At 53.9% G+C, this 12,036-nt stretch overlaps 1 protein-coding gene across 6 annotated transcripts in view; it reads left to right on the top strand.

The window, feature by feature from the left end:
• The first annotated feature begins 513 nt into the window (after window positions 1–513).
• The window catches only part of AACS (acetoacetyl-CoA synthetase), a 52,795-nt gene continuing 41,272 nt past the window's right edge, over window positions 514–12,036 (top strand). For 3 of the 6 annotated variants that reach the window (XM_064578209.1, XM_064578207.1, XM_064578208.1), the window contains exons 1-3: window positions 515–786; window positions 7,253–7,356; window positions 8,837–8,957. In XM_064578209.1, the coding sequence (XP_064434279.1) occupies window positions 654–786; window positions 7,253–7,356; window positions 8,837–8,957 (358 nt within the window). In that variant the 5' untranslated portion in view covers window positions 515–653. Of the gene's footprint in view, window positions 787–7,252; window positions 7,357–8,836; window positions 8,958–12,036 lie in introns of all 6 variants that reach the window. The other 3 variants (XM_054510578.2, XM_064578206.1, XM_045887842.3) reach the window with 2 other exon arrangements.

The following is a 12,036-nucleotide window of genomic DNA, read 5'->3' as shown; positions in this document are numbered from 1 at the left end:
ACCGCACGCATTATACTGTGTGTGACGTATATACGACATCTTCTTCACCCCTTATCCCCTGTTGACACAGGGCAGGAACTTTGCTTCGTTCACTGCTGTATCCACAAAGCCCTGCACCTTGCCCGGTACCCAGCAGGCGCTCCGTCAATAATCCGCAGGAAGAACAAATCAATAGCGAATGAATGAGCACGGGAACGACCCAGCGTCTCCCCGCTTCCCGTGCTGCTTTAACCCCTTGACGCCCCAGGTGAGGATGGGGAGCTCGGGCGCAACGCGCCTGCGCAGCTCCGCCCACCGCCCGCGGGTTCGAGTCCCGGCCGCAGCAGGGCGCGGCGGCGAGCACTCCTTTGCGAGGCTCGGCGGCAAGCACTCCTTTGCGAGGCCCGGCGGCAAGCACTCCTTTGCGAGGCCCGGCACCGGCGGAGGGTTACACGCGGAGGGGCGGGGCCTGGGAGGGGCGGGGCCGGGCGGGGGCGGGGCCGGGCGGGGTTCCCGCAGACGGCGCCCGCGCCGGCGCTCAGTCGCGCTGCCTGCCACGGGTCCGCGCCGCTGGCCCGCCGCCCCGGGACCCTGCCGCCCCGCCGGCCGCCCCCCGCCCGGCCCCGGCCCCGGTCCCGGTCCCAGCGCAGCCCCCGCCGCCCCCCGCCGCAGCCATGTCCAAGCAGCCGCGGGCCGGCCGGGAGGAGATCCTGGAGTGCCAGGTGATGTGGGAGCCTGACAGCAAGAAGAACACGCAGATGGACCGCTTCCGGGCGGCGGTGGGCGCCGCCTGCGGCCTGGCGCTGGGTGAGTGCGGGCACGCGGCCCAGGGGCTCCGCGGCCACCACCGCTCCCCCCGCGCCCCGGGCCGTGGCCTCCAGAAGCCTGGCTCCCCCTCCTGGGGACCGGGGCGCCCCCTTCTCCGGGGCGTTGCTGTCAGGGCCCCTCCTGGTTGTTGGAATAATCCCCTGATTCTCAGTTTCCCCGTTCCGGGGCTTGGAGGAGCCCCTGGAAGTGGGGTCCCCCTCCCCAGGGAGTGGGGCACCCTCTGACGGTGGGGTTTTGCCCCCCTGTCTGTGCAGGACTCCTCCTGACTGTAGCATCTATGTCCCTGGGAGGGGTCTTCGGCCGCCCCCACTCGCCCCCACTCGTTCCCCGGCCTTGGAACCTCTGGGGACTGAGATCCCTTGCTAGTCTTCCTACTTGTGAGGTGAGGTGCTCCTGGGGTCTTGCACTCTGGCCTGGGGGGGCTTCCTCCCAGACATAGGGTCTTTCTGACTTGTAGCTCTTCTCCTATGTTTGTGGGGGTTCCTTGCCAGCCAGTAGTCCCTTGTGTTGTCCCCTCCTAGTCCCCTCATCCTGAGCTTACTAAAGGGCCGCCATGGAATTCAGGCACCTAGGAGAAAGACAGTCAGGTAGAGCCTTTGGGATCGGGGCGAGACTCCTTCCCCTCCTGTTTACACTCCCAGCCCGCTGCAGAACCTAGCCACGGGCCCTCCCTCCAGCCACCACCCTGGCTCTCAGAAACAGCCCGGCCTGGCTGCATGTGGGCTGGGCAGACGAGGCCCTTTTTCTGAGTGAGAAGCACCTGCACGTGCTTCCCTCCGGCTCTGGCTGGCTTGTCCGACTTCCTGCAGGACGTTCCCCACCTTCAGGGGTTTTCAGCTCCTCACGGCCACTTTCCTCCCCTTCGTGGCCCTCGGCTGGCTTCGGGGACTCCTGTGTTCCTGTGGGTGGCATCACCGTTCTCAGTCATCCTCACAGAAGTGGAGACTGGGTCGTCTGCCCTGCATAGGGGAGTCCTCAGCAACACTGCCTTCCTTTTTAATCCCCCCTTTTCGTGGGGGCCCTTGTTCCCTCTACCCCGAACACTGGCTAGTTTTCTGCTTCCTGCTTTTCCTTCCTCCTCCCTTCGGTACACCCTGCTTGCTTTGCTGGAGCACAGGTCTGACTTTGTCACTCCTTGGCTCAGAGGCTCACAATGGCCCCTTGTTGACGTGAAATTGCAGACAGTGCCACCTGGCAGCTTCCAAGCCCTCCACCGTAGGATGGGTGTCGTAGCTTCCACGGAGCCCCTTCCCTTGGCAAACCCAGCTCTCTCGCTCTCCCTCCCTCCTGCTCACTAGACAGGGAGCACCTTGGAGACAGATGTGGCTTATTACTCGGGGGCCCTCCAGGTAGTAGTGGGTAAATTAATGTGTGTCTGGTTGGGGGAGAACAGACCTGATTCCTTCTCCCCCAAGAAGAGCCAGGAGTGGAACATTCGTCTGTGTTACCTCCCCTCGATTCTGTCTCTTTCCCCTGCCAGCATTGTATAATATTCTTCTCCTGTGCTTAACTAGCCTTGGCACTTTAGGAAGTGAATGCACATGAGGTGTGAGGTGGGCGAGACACATCTGACCTGACTACCTGGATTTCGAACTGGCTCCACCACTTCTGTGTGATCAGGAGGAAGTCACCAGATCTTCTCCAGTCTCACTTTCACTGGCTGTAAAAATGGGCATGATGAGAGGACCTGTCAGTAGGTGGTGTGAGGGTGGCAGGAGGCCCTCAGGCCCAGCGGTCACCTGCACCTGGCTGGTCCGTGGGTTGCTGTGTAAACACTACTGAGCACTCCCTGTCGGCCTGCTCGGGGCTGGTGGGCTGGGGGTCCAGGCCCAGACTGGACCTGAAGACTTGGCTCAGGCGGCTCACACACTGGGAGACTGCATAGGGAAAGCAAGATTTCCAACTTACTTTGAAAACCCAAAGGTCTGTGATGCTGGGTCTGTGTCACCGTCTGGTGGCAGTAAGCTGGACTGAGCAGGGTTCTCCTCTTGGTCTGGGGGTGCTTTAGAGCTTGATGTTTGTCTCTCTTTTTTTTTTTTTGAAGATTTTATTTATTTATTTGACAGAGAGAGACACAGCGAGAGACGGAGCACAAGCAGGGGGAGTGGGAGAGGGAGAAGCAAGCTCCCCGCTGAGCAGGGAGCCCGATGCGGGGCTCGATCCCAGGACCCTGGGATCATGACCTGAGCCGAAGGTAGACGCTTAACAGCTGAGCCACCCAGGTGCCCCTTGGTGTTTGTCCTTTACTCCTCTTCCACTCCTGATGGTTGAGCCAGCCTGTGGCTTCCCTCCCTTCCCGAGGCTGGGCCCTGGAGGTTTGGGGCTTTAAGAGCCAACTCACATGCTGCCTTGTTTTTGGTCATTGTCTTTGAATGTTTTCTCCTTTTGTCTGCTCTCCAAATGCATGTAATTTGGACTTTCATTCTGCCTCGCCTTTCCATTAATTTGTGAGTATTCAGTCGCTTCAAGACTGCACCCTTGAACTTGTACCCCCCACCCCCCGGGGTCTTGTGTGTAGTTGGTATGCAGTCTTGAGCAATGCTGTTGCCCGCATGTATAGAGAGAGAGAGCAAGGTACAGACCTTCACGGGTCGCTTCAGTGGTGTTCTGGTCCCGAGGATGGACGGTTGGGGGGCATTCTCCCGCCTGGCCACCTGGCCATGAGCCCGAACCCCCAGACCGAGGTTGGCCGTTCAGGAGCTGCCCGACCTGGGTGGGCTTATTCTCTTTCCTGCTACCAGGGCCGTTGGTTGGTTTATTGTCACTGCTTCTAGCGGAGCTCACCTGAGGACTCCCCGCAAGCCCACGTCGGCCTGGGGGCCCTCAGGACGTGGACCCCCTATGGAGCAGCCCACAGCTGCAGCCCAGCATATGTGCCTGTGGTGGGAGGCCTCTTCCGCAAGACCCCAGGGCGCACGCTGCACGCACCAGCGCCCCCCTTGATTGGGGAGGGACACCCGCTTCGAAGTACCTGCTGGTTTGGTGGCCTGTGCCCAAGCTACAACTCAGTTCAGTGTTAGAGCAGCTGGGACAGCGTTTGCCCACAAATGGAAGGCTTGCTCCCTGTTCTCAAATAGCTCAAGTGCAGCTGGAGGAGAAAGCTCGTGCCGGCCAGCAGTGCGGCGAGCGAGTCGGGCCAGGCGCCAGCGCTCGGGCAGCCTGCTGTCGCCTCCCGGGCGCTCCAGGGCCTGCTGGCTCTGGCAGACAGGATCTTGAGCTGAGACTTGGAGGTGTAGGCTGGTCAAAAATCTCGTAGGTGGAGAGGAAGAAGGGGGTGAAGGGAAAGCAAGACTTGCACATTCAGATGCCTACGGGGACCCAGCAGGGGATGGGGATAATACCAGTCAACTTAGTGGGTGCTTTACACACGCATCCGCCGACTCCATCCTCCGTAACCCGGCCAGGTAGGTGCTTTCACCCCCAGGTGGGAAAATGGAAGCTCAGTCCTGGTTGGGATGTCGCAGCTGTGAGTAGCCCACCTGTAGTCTGTTCCCGGAATCGTTAGTCTGTGCCGCGGTGTGTGGCCTTGGGCATGTGGGTGAGGGTGGGGCGCGGCTGTCACCCAGCTCTGTAGCTGCTTGTCACTACATGGTGGGATGGTGCCTTAGTGATCCGGGAGAGCAAGGCGGGGGCTGCGCTGTTGGGAGCTGGCCACAGAAGTCACCCTTGGTCACTTCCATACTATCCTGTGGGTGACACCGATGAGTCCTGCTCAGTGTGGGGAGGGGACAGCACGGGGAGGTAAGGGTGGAGGTGAGAAACAGGAGCCGGCCACAGCTGTTCTCTTGTCTCAGGAGAAGGCAGCGACACTGAATTTCATTTGAAACCTGACTTTAGTATGTTGACAGCTAGTTCCGGTTCTTCACGAGCAGCGTGCAGACTGAACCACACAGGCCTGTGGCGGGTCATCCGGACTTTGGGGTGCTGCCTGTGAGTGGGGCCAGGAGTGTGTGAGCAGGAGCCGGAAGGGCGTGTCTGAAGAGGGGTCCCCGATGACTTGGCTGGGTCGTCGGTGGTGAAGTCTCTGCACCGAGTCCTTCCATTTCTCTGCTGTCCTCTATGGTCTTTGTGATGTTGGGTTGCTGTCGAGACCGCTCGGTCCCCAGATTGGCAGGCGGGTGGCATCTTCCTCCCTCGCGGATGCTGCTGGTGACTCACTCTTGATGGGCTTTTGCAGTCTTCAGTGGAGGTGCGGGTGTGGAGCCTCTGGTCCATCTATCGTGTGAGCCTGAGGGAGTTTTTGGTGCTGGAACTCTTTGCCCTTTGTGAGGATCAAGGTGATGAAAAACAAACAAAAGCCTGGGAGAGAATGGAGCGTGGGCCTGTTTGCCTAGTGTGGGCAGGGCGGAGGCTCCCTCTCCCGCCCCGCTTCTGGACCCAGAGTCCTGCTCATTAACACTTCCGCATACTTGCACAGCCTGTCTCCAGGCCCTCGCCCACCCCGTCCTGTCTGCTGGCCCGCTGTGGGTCGTGCTTCTGCAAGGTGACCAGCAGGGTTCTAGTGGCTGACACGCCAGGTACTTTCTCTCTGCCAAGCACTGTTCTTGGTGCTTCGTGTGTTTTGACTCTTCCAGTCCTGACAGTGACCCTGTGACAAGTACCATTCTCTTCTTTCATGGAGGAGAAACTGAGGTCCAGAGATGACTGATTACTCATTTGAGCTCACATGGAAAGTGGCAGGATCTGAACCTGGATTGTCGCGCTCCGGAGCCTGTGTCTTTAAGCAACACGCTCTCCTGCTCCTCGGGGTCATTGTTGTTACCCCACCTTGCAGATGACAATGCCCAGGCTCAGAGGTTGGAGCAGCTTGCCCACCATCATTGTGTAGTAAGTGGCGGAGCCGAGATTCTAATGCAGGGCGTCCAGCCCAGCCCTGGGGCGCAGTGTTACCTCTCCACGGTCATGGGCACATCCATGCCCTCCTCCAGTCAATTTCCAGGTGACACAGAGGGAAACTGAGTCCCCGAGGGGCAGACTGGCCTACCTGAGGTTCCCAAGCATGGTCTCTAGAGTCAGGGTTGGCCCCAACCTTCCAGATGCCCGGTCCCTGGTGTTTTTCCCTGCATGCTTGGTTGACCTGCTCTATGGCCCCTGGCTTGAGTAGGTGGGTGGGGCTGGAGGGCGGTTCTCCTGGGGCTTGGAGGAGGTGGCCTGAAGCCCCCGTTCCCTGATCACTGTGCAACCTCTGTCCTGCCTCTCCCCATTTCATCCTGGTGATCCTTCTCCATCCCTGCTGCAGACCCACTCACTCCGGCTCTCTTCAGCTGGGCTGTCCTGACCCTGCCCTTCCTGCCAGGGCCAGCCCCCTCCTCCTGCAGCATGCTCCTGCTCTCAGAGATCTCTCCCTTCCTCTGTGTACTCCCTCCCTGCCCCCCGGACTGGGAACAGGGAGGACCATTAAGTCTTTAGCTGACTGATGGCAGTGAGAGAATTCAGCCCAGCATCATGTTAGGCCATTTTTTTTCTGTTCCTGACACCCTGCTGGTCATCTTCCTGTTGTTACCACATCCTTAGAGCACCAGCATATGAATGGAGAGCCTACCGAAAATATGTGGCGATTAAAAAGGCCCAGTGAGGGGCAGGGACGTTCCCCAGGTCTCAGGATTGGAATCAGGTGGGAAGAAGAGCGAGTTTCCATTTGTGTAAAAACCCCATTTGTGTAAAAGCCGGAGAGAGGGATGTATTTACTCATGCATAAAATCTGGAAGGACACACAAATCTCTTTAATTGGTTACTTCTAGGTAAGAAAAGTTAGATGATTGTGGGGCAAGATGGAAGGGACTTTTCCTGAATGACCTTCTACACTTCTGTTATCTTGAATCTTATTGCTTATTCAAAAATCAAAATAAATACCTGTTCCTCCCTCCCCCAAACATTGTTACTGGCACAAGAAGTCATCAGTAAGCTCCTAGTTTTGCATTTCTGTGTTTTCAAATCTATTGGATATGGCTTTCCTGTTTGTATGGTATAATAATAGCAAGCTTAATGGAGTTCTGATTTGGTCCAAGGCCCTGTTCTGGCATCTGTCTCATGCATGTGCTTATGCTCATTTAAATCCTCCCAATAGCCCTGCCAAGAGGGGGTGCTACTAACCATCTCCATTTCACAGATGGGGAAGCCGAGACACAGTCTGCTCAAGTAACCTCCACAAGGTCGCACAGCTAGTAACTGGCCAGGCCAGGATTTGCAGCCAGGCCTTTGGCTCCAGAGTCCATGTTCTTAGGCATGCTGGTTAGGGTATGGAACCACTGCCCAGCAGTGGTGGGTTTGCTCTGGGGGGTAAGAATTGGGATACCCCACCTGCCCCAGACCATGTCTTGTCAGACACCTTCAAACCGCTCAGACATAACTGTAATTCCTTACGTGTGTCCATGTTCTTATTGGACTGCCGAGACTTTCTTTCTAAGATTGGTTTGAGCCATGTGCCATTTTATTTTGTTTTTAGAAAATTATGATGACTTATACCACTGGTCAGTTGAATCATATCCAGACTTCTGGGCGGAGTTCTGGAAATTCAGTGGAATTGTCTTCTCACGCATGTATGATGAGGTAAGTAGGGATTTTACTTGTGCTTTACCTTTTTATGGTTATGTTCCAAAATAAAGTGTTCGTTTTTGGGAATACTGAATCATATTTTCTTTTGATGCCTCGCATCAGTGGGAAAAAGTCATTGTTCTAGAGAGTTGGCAGAAAATTGTGTTGAGGTCACAGACTCCATGGAGACCAGGCAACCTCTGGACTCTGTGATGTGTGGATCTCGGGCCCTGTCCTGGGAACTTGGGCAATTCTACATGCAGGGCATAGTTGTTTTATTTTTATTTTATCTTAAAAAAATTTTTAATTGTGGTAAAAGACACATAACACAATTTACCATCTTTTTTTTGTTTTTTCACAATTTACCATCTTAACCGTTTTAAAGTGTCCAGTTCCATGGTGTTATTAAATACATTCACGTTATTGTTGTTTTTTAAACTGTCAGTAGTTTTTTTTTTTTAAGATTTTTTTTATTTATTTATTTGAGACAGAGAGAATGAGAGAGAGAGAGCACATGAGAGGGGGGAGGGTCAGAGGCAGAAGCAGGCTCCCTGCCGAGCAGGGAGCCCGATGCGGGACTCGATCCAGGGACTCCAGGATCATGACCTGAGCCGAAGGCAGTCGCTTAACCAACTGAGCCACCCAGGCGCCCTAAACTGTCAGTAGTTTTATTATTTTTTAAACCTGGAGTTCAGGGAATGTTCCGACTCCTCATGCTGTCAGTCAATCTGGGGAAAGTGGGTCTTGTTACTCAAAGTATAACTTAATTGTGTTTTTGTGTGACTGTGGGGTGAACTGTTCTGAGAGGCTCGCCTGTGTATATGCACTTGGGGAAGGATATCAAGGTTCCAGCCCGTGGAGGAAGGAGGCTAGGGGCCCGGCTCCGGCCCTGGGGGGTTGTGGTGGGAGGGGCGGGTGGGTCCTGGAGCTCCGTCTCGCAGATTTCAGCGTGTGTGGTCAGAGCCTGCGGCATTGGGCAGGGGCCACACCTGTCTTACTTACTTTCTGGAACCTGCACCTCTCATAGAGTAGGTGCTTCGTGCAGGTTTGCTGAAAGAGTTCATTTGTGGGGATGCTGTTTTCCTTTGGCATTCATTTCCTTTTTCTTTTCTTTTCTTTTTTTTTTTTTTTAAACCTCATAGGGGAATAATTAGCCATGAAACCGTATATATTTAAAGTGCCCAACATGATGATCTGATATACAGACACACTGTGGGATTAACACACCCATTGCCTCACTTTCCCTGTGGTGAGAACGCTGAAGATCTCCTCCCAGCAACTTGCACATGTGAGATCCTGTCTGATGAACTATAGCACACTGATCTCTTTTCAGTTCCAAGCCCGGAGGCCCATCCAGTGCTCAGTCTATGAAACGATCTAATGAGGCTTTGGGCCAGTGAGTTAGCGGGCTTCCCGGGAAGCAGAGTCACTTGTATTTATTCCTGGTGTAGATCTCATCTGGGTGCGTGTCTTGGTTTGCTGTCGTTCTCCGTAGGTTGTGGACACATCGAAAGGAATCGCAGATGTCCCTGAGTGGTTCAAAGGCAGTCGTCTAAACTACGCGGAAAACCTCCTGCGGCACAAAGAGAATGACCGAGTTGCCCTGTACGCTGCAAGTGAGTCCTCATGGCCCCGGGAGATTTCCCTCTCTCCGCGTCCTGCGCCAGGCTCACGAAGGGCCACGGGGCTGGAGAGGCTCTAAACATCCAGATTGCCATGTGTGTTTTCAAACACTGTTCTGGCACTTTTTTTATTGTAAAAAGTGCGTAACATTAAATGTACCGTCTGGACCATTTTTAAGCGTACAGTTCGGTAGCGTTAGGTGCCTTTCCGTTGCTGTGCATTAGCTCTGCAGAACGGTTCCATCCTCCTCCTGTTTCGGCATGGTGTCCTCAGAGTCCATCCATGTAGTCGTGTGTGATAGGATTTCCTGCCTTTTTGAGGCTGCATGATATTCCCTTGTTCGGATACCCCCCATCGTGTGTGTCTTTTCATCTGTCACGGGGCACCTGGGTCACGTTCACCTCCTGGCTGTTGTGAATAGGCTATGACAAACATGGGTGTGCACATAGCTCCTTGAGGTCCAGCTTTGGATCCTTTTGGATAGATACCCAGAGGTGGATCGTATGGCGAATCTATGTTTAATTTCCCGAGGACCCTCCTCCACACTGTTTTCTGTAACAGCTGCCCTTGGCACCTTTCCGACATCATTAAGACCTCTGTTGACTTTTTCTTATTGCTGGGAAAGGGAGGGGACATTCATGTGATCATGTTTTATGGGAGAAATTGAAACACCAAATATGAAGTAACCAGCTCAGAGTCACCTGGACAGTCAGTGAGGGAACTGCAGCTAGAATCTCTGCCCGTTGACTTCTCCTTTAAAAAAAAAGTTCAAAGAATTTTCTAATTTATGTATTAAGCAGGCTCCGGAAGAGTTGGCATAAAATATTTGAAATAAACGAGGAGTTTTCTTAGTAAGGAGACACTGTGGTTGGCCTCCTAATTAATTAGGTTTTTGGTAAGCCTGAAGTTTTGTAAAAAAGTAACATTGGATTTATATTGTATAGGTTAAGGTTTGAGGTGTTTCACGGTGGATTTTCCAGGTGACTATGTTTTTCTCCTTTGAGTAATAAAGCTTTACTTACTCATTTTAGACACAGCATGTGCTACTATGTTGTGAGGAAATGGGCATCCGCAGGGGAGACTGAACTTCACTGGACCTTTGGTGTTCATGACTCACGGCTTCCAGTTTTGGGATGGTGACAGAATCTAATGCTGTCGAGCTGTCCACGTGTGTGGGATGGTCTGCTCCCTCTTTTGCAAAGGGAGCCCAGGTAGCTGTGCCCCCTGCCGTCACCTGCCCAATTCTTGTCTCTTGCCACCTGCTCTAGTCCTTGCAACCCTCGTCTACGTGACAAGTTACTATTTGTGGTCAGAAGTGGTATTACAAGTCAGATAATTATGCTTGTCCAGGTAGTGCCTGAAATAGGGGTAGATGAGGTCTGGTAGCTGTGTGACCTTGGGTGAGCCCCTTAACCTCTCTGGGTCTGTTTCTACCTCTGTCTAATGGAGAGGAGGAGAGTACCTATTCAGGAATATTGTAGAGCTTAAATGAGCGAATATGTATACACGTGTATACAACAGTTTCCGCCACAGGGGAAATGTGCATAGCTCTCAGTTGAGATTATACCTCTGAAATCCCTGTGTGGCTTTTAAATCCTGGCTGTCCAGTTCCTGTCGTGGCTTCCTAGAGTGCATCTTGCAGGGATGGAGCCCAGGCTCACGTATATTTTTAAAACCCATGGTTGCTTCTGATGCACATTGTTGGTTAAGAACCACAGAGTCTTGTCTTTATGTAGTGTTTGGGCTGTTCGGTATTATTCTGCTCCCTTCCTTGGTTCTTAGCCTGGATGCAGTTTGGGCTGAGCACGTAAGTAAGTAGCCTTGGGGATGGGGACACTACACGAGTCCTGTGTCTCTCCCTTGCTCTTTAAGGAGGTATTTGCATATCCATCCGTCCATTCATTCACTCATTCTCAGATCTGTCTCAAATGTCTCCTCAGTGCAAAGTGTTGGGAACATGGTGTTGAACAGGACGGCTAACATTGTAGTGGGATGAACGATAAATAAGAAAAAACATACAGATGGTCCCCAACTTAGGACTGTTTGACTTTACGATTTTTTTTTTTTTAAGATTTTATTTATTCATTTGAGACAGAGATACAGACAGAGAGAGCATGAGCAGGGAGAGAGGCAGAGGGAGAGGGAGAAGCAGGCTCCTTGCTCAGCCAGGAGCCCGATATGGGGCTCGATCCCAGGACCCTGGGATCATGACCTGAGCCAAAGACAGACGCTTAACCATCTGAGCCACCCAGGAGCCCCTGCCTTTATGATGGTTTAACGCATTCAGTAGAAACCATACTTGGAATTTTGAATCTGGATCTTGTCACGGGCTCACGATCTGCAGTCCCATCCTGTCCCGTGATGCTGGGCAGCGGCCGCCGCTCCCCGTCAGCCACACGATCACGAGGGTCACAGACGCCACGTGCATCGTCTGTCACTGTCAGTGCTGTAGTCAGTGAATTAAATGAGACAGTCGACACTTCCTTATAAAACAGGCTTTGTGGTAGGTGATTTTGCCCAGCGAGAGGCTCACGTCGGTGCTCTGAGCACGTTGAAGGTGGGCCGGGCTGAGCTGCGGTGGCCGCTAGGAGAGGTGTGTGAAATGCAGGCACACTTTGAGCTGGAGCCAGTGGGCTAAGCCTTAGCTTTGTAAAATGAATGGAGGAGCACATTTGCCTGGGATTCCTTACGCCCTTGAAGTCTAATAGGAGTTGGCTTACAGGGTTTCAGTAGTGAGCCGGTGTGTGACGTGGGCATGCCCGCTACGTGACCCTGGTCACAGCAGCTCCCGGCAGGGAACCGGCTGGAGGTGCTCGGCGGCCGCCGCCTCCGGGAGGCATAGAGCGGCGGGAGCTGGGAGAGTGGGCCTCCTTCAAGTGGGATTTCAGCCACGAGAGTCATCCACGCCCTTACACGGTGCATGTCAGTGGTTCTTCGCGTCTTCACAGGGTTGTCAACCACCACCTCTGTCTAGTTCCTGCTGTCTCTGCCACCTCAAAGGGAAACCCCTCTGCAGACCCGGCACCCATCGGTGTCTGTCGTCTCCTTGGGTTTGCCCATGCTGGACGTTTC

Source organism: Mirounga angustirostris, unplaced genomic scaffold, assembly GCF_029215605.1.
Source record: "Mirounga angustirostris isolate CCGP_5_RB_7025 unplaced genomic scaffold, mMirAng1.0.hap1 SCAF_14, whole genome shotgun sequence".
Taxonomy (NCBI): domain Eukaryota; kingdom Metazoa; phylum Chordata; class Mammalia; order Carnivora; family Phocidae; genus Mirounga; species Mirounga angustirostris.
The sequence above is the reverse complement of the archived record's forward strand: the minus strand, read 5'-3'. Positions and strand labels throughout refer to the sequence as shown.